Genomic DNA, 10,883 nt, shown 5'->3' on the forward strand with positions numbered 1-10,883 from the left:
TACATCTCCTACTCTCTCCCCTTCTCTGTTTCCTATCCACCCCTCTCCCTCCCTTCCCCTCCTCTCTTCCTGTCACCACACTTTCAGTAACTTCTGCTCCACCATGGTCCTACTACCCCACCACTCAGCCTAGTTCCCTCCCTTTATTCTCTGTCACCTCACCCCTTCTCCATCTACATCACACTGCATTCCCTCCCTGCCCTCCTCCTGCAGTTTCCCCTCTTAGCACAGAAGCCTGCACTAACACTATGCCCGCTTTATCCCTTCCATCCAATCAATATCACCTCAACGCTACAGCAACCATGATAATCTCATTTGCATCTCTCCCTCAAACTCACTCCACCTATCCTGTGCCCTATGGAATGCCAGATCTGTTTGTAATAAACTGGTCCCCACCCATGAACTTTCATCTTCAACTCCCTGCATCTCCTGGCTATTACAAAAACCTGGATTACTCTCTGTGACAGCACTTCTCCTGCTGCTCTCTCTGCTGGGGGCCTCACATTCTCACATACACCCCAACCTGGAGGTCGTCTAGGCGGTGGTGTTGGGATGCTTTTACCCTCTAGCTACTCTTACAAACGCATCCCCCCAGAAACATCCCTTACATTCTCTACATTTGAGGTCCATGCTATACGCCTCTTTCAACCTGTCCATCTACGAGTAGTTGCTATTTACCGCCTCCCTCCCCTGGTATACCCTCCAAATTCCTTGAAAACTTTGCTTCCTAGCTTCCTCATGTCCTCTCTTCTGACACGCCCTCCATTATCTTAGGCGACTTCAACATCCTAATTGATATCCCCACAAAATCCTCTGCCTCTAAACTCCTTAAACTTATGTCTACACTCGGTCTCTCCCAGTGGACCTCCTCCCCCTCACATGTGAATGGGAGTACACTGGATCTGGTCTTCACTCATTGCTGTGATATTTCTGATTTCTCTAACGTCCTTGAGGATACTGGGACTCCGTAAGGACCATGGGGAATAGACGAGCTCCGCAGGAGATAGGGCACTTTAAGAAAGCTTTGGACTCTGGGTGTGCACTGGCTCCTCCCTCTATGCCCCTCCTCCAGACCTCAGTTTTTACACTGTGCCCAGAGCAAGATGGGTGCACTGCAGAGAGCTCTCCAGAGTTCTCTGCCTAGAAGCATTTTTGTTTGGATTTTTTTTTTCTACCTTTTACTACTTTTTCACAGGGAGCACTGCTGGCAACAGGCTCCCTGCATCGAGGGACTGAGGAGAGAGGAGCAGACCTTCTTGTCAAAGATAGGCTCTGCTTCCTCGGCTACTGGACACCATTAGCTCCAGAGGGGGTGAACGCAGGTTCTTACTGGGCGTCCACCCCCGGAGCCGCGCCGCCGTTCTCCTCACAGAGCTAGAAGTACAGAAGACAGAAGTCGTCAGGCGGCAGAAGCCTTCAGCTTCACTGAGGTAATGCACAGCACTGCAGCTGTGCGTCATTGCTCCCATACACCTCACATACTCCGGTCACTGTAAGGGTGCAGGGCGCAGGGGGGGCGCCCTGGGCAGCAATATAAGCCTCTGCATGGCAAAAAGACTATATACATGTACAGGTGGGCTCTGTACATGTATATAAAAGAGCCCCCGCCATATTTTACTAAGTTTGAGCGGGACAGAAGCCCGCCGCCGAGGGGGCGGAGCTTCTCCCTCAGCACTCACCAGCGCCATTTTCTCTCCACAGCACTGCTGAGAGGAAGCTCCCCGGACTCTCCCCTGCTTACACACGGTGAAAGGGTGCTTAAAAGAGAGGGGGGGGGGGCACATAATTGGCGGTTTACATATTATACAGCGCTGCTGGGGAAAAACATTTTGTGTTGGTCTCCAGGGTTATTGCGCTGGGGTGTGTGCTGGCGTACTCTCTCTCTGTCTCTCCAAAGGGCCTTGACAGGGATACTGTCTTCAGGAAAGTGGTTCCCTGTGTGTGTGTGAAGTGTGTCGGTACGCGTGTGTCGACATGTTTGACGAGGAAGGCTCGCTTAATGTGGAGGGGGAGTGCTTGAATGTCAGGTCGCCGTCGGCAACGCCGACACCGGAATGGGTGGATATGCTGAATGTCTTGAATGCAAATGTCAATCTATTGCATAAAAGATTAGACAAGGCAGAAGCTAGGGATCAGTCAGGTAGCCAGTCCATGCCTATCCCTGGGGCGCCAGGTCCTTCGGGGTCTCAGAAGCGCACCATATCCCAGATCGATGACACAGATACCGACACAGATACTGACTCTAGTGTCGACTATGAAGATGCAAAATTACAGCCGAAGGTGGCTAAGGGTATACGGTACATGATTATTGCCATTAAAGAGGTTTTGCATATTACTGAGGAACCCCCTGTCCCTGACACGAGGGTACACATGTATAAAGGGAAAAAGCCTGAAGTCACTTTTCCATCCTCATTTGAATTAAGTGACTTGTGCAAAAAGGCTTGGGAATCTCCGGATAGGAGACCACAAGTTCCCAAAAGGATTCTCATGGCGTATCCTTTTCCACAAACTGATAGGATACGCTGGGAATCTTCGCCAAAAGTTGACAAGGCGCTGACACGTTTGTCCAAAAAGGTGGCACTGCCTTCTCAGGATACGGCTTCCCTCAAGGAACCTGCTGATCGCAGGCAGGAAATTACCTTAAAGCACATTTACAATCATTCCGGTACTATTGCTCGACCGGCTATGGCGTCGGCCTGGGTTTGTAGTGCGGTTGTGGCATGGGCAGATTCCTTATCTACGGAAATTGATACCTTAGATAGGGACGCCATTCAAATGACCATAGAGCATATCAGAGATGCTGCCTTGTATATGAGGGATGCTCAGAGAGACATTTGTTTATTAAGCTCCAGAATAAATGCTATGTCTATTTCTGCTAGGCGGCTCTTGTGGACCCGACAGTGGACGGGAGATGCCGATTCAAAGATGCCGATTCCATTGGGGCCGTCTACTTCACTTCCTTCAAACAGGAGTGACTTTGGGCCTAAAATTAGGGTCCATAAAGGTCCAGATTTCAGCCTTATCCATTTTCTTTCAAAGAGAATTGGCCTCTATTCCTGAAGTACAGACCTTTGTGAAAGGAGTGCTGCATATTCAGCCTCCCTTTGTGCCTCCGGTGGCGCCTTGGGATCTTAACGTGGTGTTACGTTTCCTCAAGTCACCTTGGTTTGAACCACTCAAAACTGTGGAGTTGAAATACCTCACGTGGAAAATGGTCATGTTGTTGGCGTTAGCTTCGGCAAGACGTGTTTCCGAATTGGCGGCTTTATCACATAAAAGCCCATACTTGGTTTTTCACGTGGATAGGGCAGAGTTCAGGACTCGCCCTCACTTTCTGCCAAAAGTGGTCTCATCTTTTCATGTGAACCAACCTATTGTCGTGCCTGTGGCTACACGGGACTTGGAGGATTCCGAGTCCCTGGATGTAGTCAGGGCTTTGAAGATTTATGTGACCAGAACGGCTAGAATCAGGAAGACTGAAGCTTTGTTCGTTCTGTATGCGGCCAACAAGGTTGGAGCTCCTGCTTCAAAGCAGACTATTGCTCGCTGGATCTGTAACACGATTCAGCAGGTGCATTCTACGGCAGGGTTGCCGTTACCGAAATCGGTTAAGGCCCACTCCACTAGGAAAGTGGGCTCTTCTTGGGCGGCTGCCCGAGGGGTCTCGGCATTACAGTTGTGCCGAGCAGGTACTTGGTCGGGGACAAACACCTTTGCAAAGTTCTATAAGTTTGATACCCTGGCTGAGGAGGACCTCCTGTTTGCTCAATCGGTGCTGCAGAGTCATCCGCACTCTCCGGCCCGTTTGGGAGCTTTGGTATAATCCCCATGGTCCTTACGGAGTCCCAGCATCCTCAAGGACGTTAGAGAAAATAAGATTTTACTTACCGGTAAATCTATTTCTCGTAGTCCGTAGAGGATGCTGGGCGCCCGTCCCATGTGCTGACTTCTTCTGCAAGACTTGTATATAGTTATTGCTTACATAAGGGTTATGTTATAGTTTTTCGGTGGAACCGTGGCTATGTTGTTGTTCATACTGTTAACTGGGTAAGTTTATCACAAATTATAAGGTGTGATTGGTGTGGCTGGTATGGATCTCGCCCTTAGATTTACAAAAATCCTTCCTCGTACTGTCCATCTCCTCTGGGCACAGTTTCCCTAACTGAGGTCTGGAGGAGGGGCATAGAGGGAGGAGCCAGTGCACACCCAGAGTCCAAAGCTTTCTTAAAGTGCCCTATCTCCTGCGGAGCCCGTCTATTCCCCATGGTCCTTACGGAGTCCCAGCATCCTCTACGGACTACGAGAAATAGATTTACCGGTAAGTAAAATCTTATTTTCTCCAACTTCCCATTTCCCCTCTCCGACCGCCACCTGCTCTCCTATAACTTATCTCTCTGCTACTCCATCTCTACCTCCTAAGGCTACCATCACTAAATGCAACACTGAGGCTATTGGCACCACTTCCCTATCCTCCCTACTGGACTCACTTCTCTCTCCTATACTCTCTCTCTCATGCCCTGAACAAGCCACATCCCTATACAATGCTTCCCTTACTTCTGCTCTTGACTCTGTCGCTCCCCCAACTACTATTCACCCTCGCTGATCAACACTTCAACCCTGGCACACCAAATTAGAGATGGCTACTGACTCTCTGTCTCAACACAGTGACTCGAATCATCAGGAGGTATGAATGATTCGAAACACTCACAGTTTAATGAGTCAAGACAGCTGCAGCAGAGAGGCTCAGCCAGAAGGAGGAGACTCAGTGTGTCGTTGTGATTGGCCAGCGGCAATACCAGGCGACACCCACTGGTAGGGACGAGGGAGCAGTCACGACTCACCAGTCAGTGAGTGCTGCGCTGCTGTGCCTGATTCATTCATCCTGATTCCTGAGTCTGCCTGTGAGTCGAGACAGTTGTACACTGTGTAGGCTCAGTGACTCAGAGGACGGATCTGATTCATGCAGCAGACTGCAGGAGGTTGAGCCCCTGTGGTACAGTGCTCTCAGCTCAGTGCTCAGTGCTCCTGCTCAATGTGATTGTGACTGAATGATATGTGTTTCATGGCTGTTAAGCTTTCTCTCCTCAGCCAGAAGTAATGTGCATATTCAGTAACTAGTATGCAATAATTGGTTATTAATAATATATCAACATAACACTGAATCTATGTTAATATATTATTAACAATCAGTGCATAAGCAGCTGGCTCCCCCAGATGCACTGCACAATCAGTGCAGCTGAATAACTAGCTGAGCCATCTCCCAGAGGACTGAGTCACTCCCTCCATGAGTCACCAGCACTGGTCTGCCAGCACTGAGGGGGTCATTCTGCTTTTTGTCGCAGCCGAGCGAGCGGGTCCCTACTGCGCATGCGCCGGCGCCGCAGTGCACCGGTGCATGCCAGACGGGCGAAGGCCGTAGCAGGGCTGCGATCATCAGGCAGAGGCGATCGCTGGGTGGGAGGGGGCGGAACGGCGGTGTTTGTCCGCTGTTTCGTGGGAGCGGTCTGGCCAACGCAGGCGTGGCCGGACCAAACGGGTGACGTCACACGCAGCCCAAAGGCACGCCGCTGTGCGATTCCTTTGCACTTCTGCGGGGGGGGGGGGGGCGGCACTGACATGTGGGGCTGAGTAGCCCTGTGCTGGGCATCCCCCTGCGTGTCAGTGTGAATGATTGTAGCTGTGCTAAATTTAGCACAGCTACGATCAATTCGGAATGACCCCCTGAGTCTCTCTGGCAACTCACTGAATCATGTGCACTGTCTCTGCAATACATTCCAATACAAATGAGTCATGACTCGTGCCGAGACACTGACTCGAGACACTCCACGGAACTGAGTCATGTGCCTCAACTCAGTTCAGTGAATCACTTTGCCCATGACTACACCAAATGCACCAGATATTTGCAAAAATGCTCACGTACTGCTGAGCGACAGTGGAGGAAATCATGCTCTAAGGCAGACTTCTTTCATTTGAAACTTATGCGCTCTTCATTCAGTGCTGCCCTTTCTCTCGCTAAACAGTCATACTTCAAAAACATCATATCCTCCCAGACTTCCAAACCCCGGCGCCTCTTTGCCAGTTCAACTTCTTCCTCTGCCTACCCCCACCTCGTCTCCCCCCTCACTCTGCTCTTGAATTTGCCACTTACTTCACATCCAAAATTGACTCCATACGTCAGGATATCACATCCCACCAGAAAATCAGCAACCAGCCACCTCTTATCCCTTACCACTCCTCCACTTCCCTCTTACCAACTCTGACATCTTTCTCCCATGTATCTGGTAAAGCAGTCATGGCCCTCATCCGTTCCTCACCCCTCTCCACTTCCCCACTGGACCCTATCCCCTCCCGCCTCTTTTGCCACCTCTCTCTGCCTGCTCCCATCTTGCTCACCTTCTCAATCTCTGCCTCTCATCAGGCACTGTCCCCTCTACCTTCAAGCATGCACTCATCTCCCCCGATTCTTAAGAAACCTACCCTTGATCCACACGCTCTCTCCAACTACCGACCCATCTCTCTCCTTCCTTTTGCCTACAAACTCCATAACCACCTGACTGCCTTTCTTTCCTCCCAATCACTACTTGACCCATTCCAGTCTGGCTTCCGTCCTCTCCACTCCACTGAAACTGCCCTCACAAAAGTCTGCAATGACCTACTACCTGCTAAGTCCAAGGGTCACTACTCTTTGCTTATTCTCCTTGACCTCTCTGCTGCTTTTGACACTGTGGATCACCCTCTCCTTCTGCAAATCCTTCACTCCCTTGGTCTGCATGATACTGCCCTCTCCTGGCTGTCCTCCTACTTCTCTGACCATTCCTTCTCTGTCTCCTCTCATGGCTCCACCTCCCTCCCACTTCCACTAACTGTAGATGTACTCCAAGGCTCTGTTCTTGGTCCTCTCCATTTCTCTCTCTATACATTCTCTTTAGGAGAACTCATTAGCTCTTCTGACTTACAAAATCATCTCTATGCTGATGATACTCAAATCTACCTTTCCTTCCCTGACTTCTCTCCTTCTCTCCTCACTGGTGTATCCAACTGTCTCTCTGCTATTGCTTCTTGGATGTCCCAGCACTTTCTTATACTTAACATGTCTAAGACTGAGCTGGTCATCTTCCCACCCTCCCGCACAACCTGCCTCCAACATTTTCTTTATCTATACAGTAGATGGCACTACTATCTCCTCTAGCCTCCAAGTGTGCTGTTTTGGAGTAACCATTGCCTCCTCCCTCTCCTTCAAACCACACATTCAGCACCTATCCCAAACCTGTCATTTTCATCTCAAAAATATTTCCAGGATCAGACCCTTTCTCACCCAGGATACCACTAAGACCCTTATCCACTCACTGGTCATCTCCAGACTGAACTACTGTAATCTCCTCCTGACTGGCATCCCTAACACATACATCTCTTAACTCCAATCTATCCTCAGTGCTGCTGCCCAGATCATCTTCCTTACCAAACACACTACATTCACCTTCCCTCTCTTACTAGCCCTTCAATGGCTCCCCTTCCCCTTCAGAATCCATTTCAAGCTCCTCACACTCACTTACAAAGCCCTCACCCACTTCTCTCCCAGTTACATCTCTGACTTTATCTCCCTTCACACTCCCGCCTGTCCTCTTCGCTCTGCTAATGCACTCCACCTCTCCTGCCTTCTGATTATCTCCTCCCACTTCTACCTCCAAGATTTTGCACGTGCTGCTCCCTGTTTCTGGAATTCTCTACCACTCCCACTCAGACTCTCCACCTCTCTACAAAACTTCAAACGGGTTCTCAAGACACAATTCTTCACCAAATCCAGCTGTCTCTCATCCTAAGCCTTCTGTGGCCCACGCTCACTTTCTACCCCATGTGTGCCACCGCTCTCATGAGCAGGGTCCTCTTCCCTCATGTGCTTTTACGTCTCTTACTTAACCTATCTTCTTTTCAATACTCCCTTTGATGGCACCAAATCCTTTGGTTTTCTGCCACCCTGATACTTATTTCAGTGCTGTTTACTGATGCAGCTACTGTATGTTTATATACCCTCTACTTGTCTTATATTGTATTGAACTGTAAGTCACTGTCTTCATGTTTTGCTTATTTGTTTACTCTGTAATTTGGTGCTGTGGATCCCATGTGGCGCTATATAATTAAATGATAATAATAATATGATCTATAAGCATACAGACTACTAGCTCAAGACATTGTGGGGGCCATTCAGGTGCGGTTGTTCTTAACATACATAGCTAACATAGTTTCTGAGGTTAAAAAAAGACAATTTGTCCATCGAGTTCAACCTGTCAGTGGTCTCCGTAAACTAAAAAACTCTGTTTTATTATTATTATCATCATCATCATCATCATCATCGTACATGATTTACCCACCATAACCCTGTATATCCTATCCTTATCCATTAGGAATTTATCAAGCCCATTTTTAAAAGTAGTGACCGAGTCTGCCATTACTACTCTCTCAGGCAGGGAATTCCACATACATATTTTCCTTACTGTGAAGAAACCTTTCCGTCTCTGTGTATGAAATCTCCTCTCCTCCAGCCTAAGCAGGTGTCCACGGGTTCTTTTTGATGATCTTACCAAAAACAAATCCCCCACTAGCTCTGTGTATTGACCCCTTATATATTTGTAAATGTTAATCATGTCCCCACTTAATCTCCTTTTTTTCCATGTAAACATGCCTAGCCTAGAAAGCCTTTCCTCGTATTCTAGAGTCTCCATCCTCTTTATCAATTTGGTTGCTCATCTCTGAAGCTTTTCTAGTTCCAGGATATCCTTTTTTGTAATATGGTGCCCATAATTGTACACAGTATTCAAGATGTGGCCTCATTAATGATTTATATAGTGGGAGTATAACATTCATCCCTTGCATCAATTCCCAACTTAATGCATGCTAATACCTTGTTTGCCTTTTTTGCTGCATTCCTACTTTGGGTACTACTGTTAAGTTTGTTATCTATGTGAACACCTAAATAATTTCTTGCTGCGGCTGTTGCTATCTTTTGCCATAGGCAATTACGATTATATGCTAATATGGACAGAAGCTAACCTGAGCATAGGGAAGCCCACTGCAGTCGCATCATTTGCGTCCAACAGCACATAATTGCTGATACATCTGTACCATTGTCACAAATCGGGTCATGTCGCAGGGATCTTGAGAGCTCCCCAGCAGTAAGATTGCAACTGTTAATTTATACATGCCCAGAAAATGGCGTCTGAACAGCCATGACACTGTCTTCCGGTTACTCACTTTGTGATTCATTCCTCGCTGCAACCGCAATCGCATTGCAGATCAGGTACATGTGCAGTAGGAAAACATCATCCGATGTACATACATTAGTCACTTTGCGTCCGCACCTGAATGAGCCTCTGTCTGCTAAGTATTACCTGTTTTCTCCTTCCTGCTTCTGCATTAGGTATTTGAAGCAATTACAATACATGCTTCCCTATTCATCTATTTCATTCATCTATCTACTGTAGATGTGTTACTGACAAGTCATGATGTTCTTTTCATCCTGTATGCATTGAATATAGAGTTCTTGATCGTCAGCTGTGTCCATCGGTTTTGTTTACAAAAAATGGAACTTGCAGATAAGGTTCTTAAGAGGAAACTTGATCCTTGCTGTTGATACTTTTTGCCCCATTCGTGTTGCAGTTACAGTTATGCCCATCAGCTTAATTGGATATTTATATGTACCTGTAGTTCCCCTGTGCTGCAAACAGAGGTACAGTGAAGGCTAGTGATGTATGCACAGCCTGGGTGAGAGTTACTGTGCATACCTATAGAAAGCTACTGGCAGCTCACTCTAGTTTCCCTCCATTTATAATCCACTCCCACAATTTTGCCTGCTTTGTCTGGCTTAAGCCTGGATGCTTTGAAGAAACACTGTCAAATGGTACTGTTTTAGTAAGTTGAATAGCAAGAATAGTAGACAGAATAATATTAGCATAAGTGTTTTGTATTGAAATTAGAAATGTATAATCTCACCTTCAGTTTTTATCTTCAAAGCTGTCCTTACGAGCGAAAATAAAGTTGCGTTAAATGTGACAGTACCATCACTGTTCAGTGGCATATTCATACTGACCAACCTCTATAAAAGAAGTATAAGACATATAGTAGATATAATACATGTAAAATATTTCCAATATACCTAAAGGTATATTAAAACTATATACAGCAGTATTGCTTGTGCAAATGCACATTATTTATACATTAATTGGTTTCTATAATTGATAAGGCTTTAAAAAGATGAATATGTTTGAGTAATAGTGGATGGAAAATATCAAGATATTGCATAGCATAAGTTGCTTTTTGTTTTTATCAATTGAATCCAGCCCGTCAAAATTACACAACATCAAAACAGTAAGGTCAACACCGGCAACTGTACACATCCGAACAGAGTAACACCAGAATGGCTCTGTCGGGTGTCATCTAGTGGCGTGCAAAGCATTTGAATATCCCCCATAGAGATGAGGATCAGCTTTTATTATATCAGATTTTGTGCAAGACACAACTGGCAAAGGAATCAAAGCAGGTAATATACATATACAGTACTGTATGTTGATGCCCTGCACATTTACAATTTACATGAGCAGGATAATTAAGTTGTAAGGCTTTTCTAAACAAGGTAGATGCCTGAATCAAGTACATTTTCTAATTTAATATAATACAGGTAGAGCATATTGAATATACCACAAGTGATAAAATATCTTATTTGATAATTTAGATAATTTAAGCACTACAAAGTTCATCTTTTTTCCAAGTCAAGATATTTTCCATACCTTACATGCCACACGGTGAGGGCAAAACTTTCCAAAACCTAGAGGGGGCTGAATTCTTCGCAGAAGAGTGACAACATCTAAATGTTTGATTCGTCCCCTGTG

The 10,883-nt window shown here is 46.6% G+C and overlaps 1 protein-coding gene across 2 annotated transcripts in view; it reads right to left on the reverse strand.

Moving 5' to 3' along the window:
• CACNA1S (calcium voltage-gated channel subunit alpha1 S) overlaps window positions 1-10,883 on the reverse strand; it is a 515,698-nt gene that overhangs the window by 26,776 nt on the left and 478,039 nt on the right. For both annotated transcript variants that reach the window (XM_063954963.1, XM_063954964.1), the window contains 2 exons: window positions 10,782-10,878; window positions 9,988-10,090 (listed from right to left, as the gene is read on the reverse strand). In XM_063954963.1, the coding sequence (XP_063811033.1) occupies window positions 9,988-10,090; window positions 10,782-10,878 (200 nt within the window). The remainder of the gene's footprint in view (window positions 1-9,987; window positions 10,091-10,781; window positions 10,879-10,883) is intronic.

The sequence above is a fragment of the Pseudophryne corroboree genome, chromosome 2 (assembly GCF_028390025.1).
Source record: "Pseudophryne corroboree isolate aPseCor3 chromosome 2, aPseCor3.hap2, whole genome shotgun sequence".
Classification (NCBI taxonomy): domain Eukaryota; kingdom Metazoa; phylum Chordata; class Amphibia; order Anura; family Myobatrachidae; genus Pseudophryne; species Pseudophryne corroboree.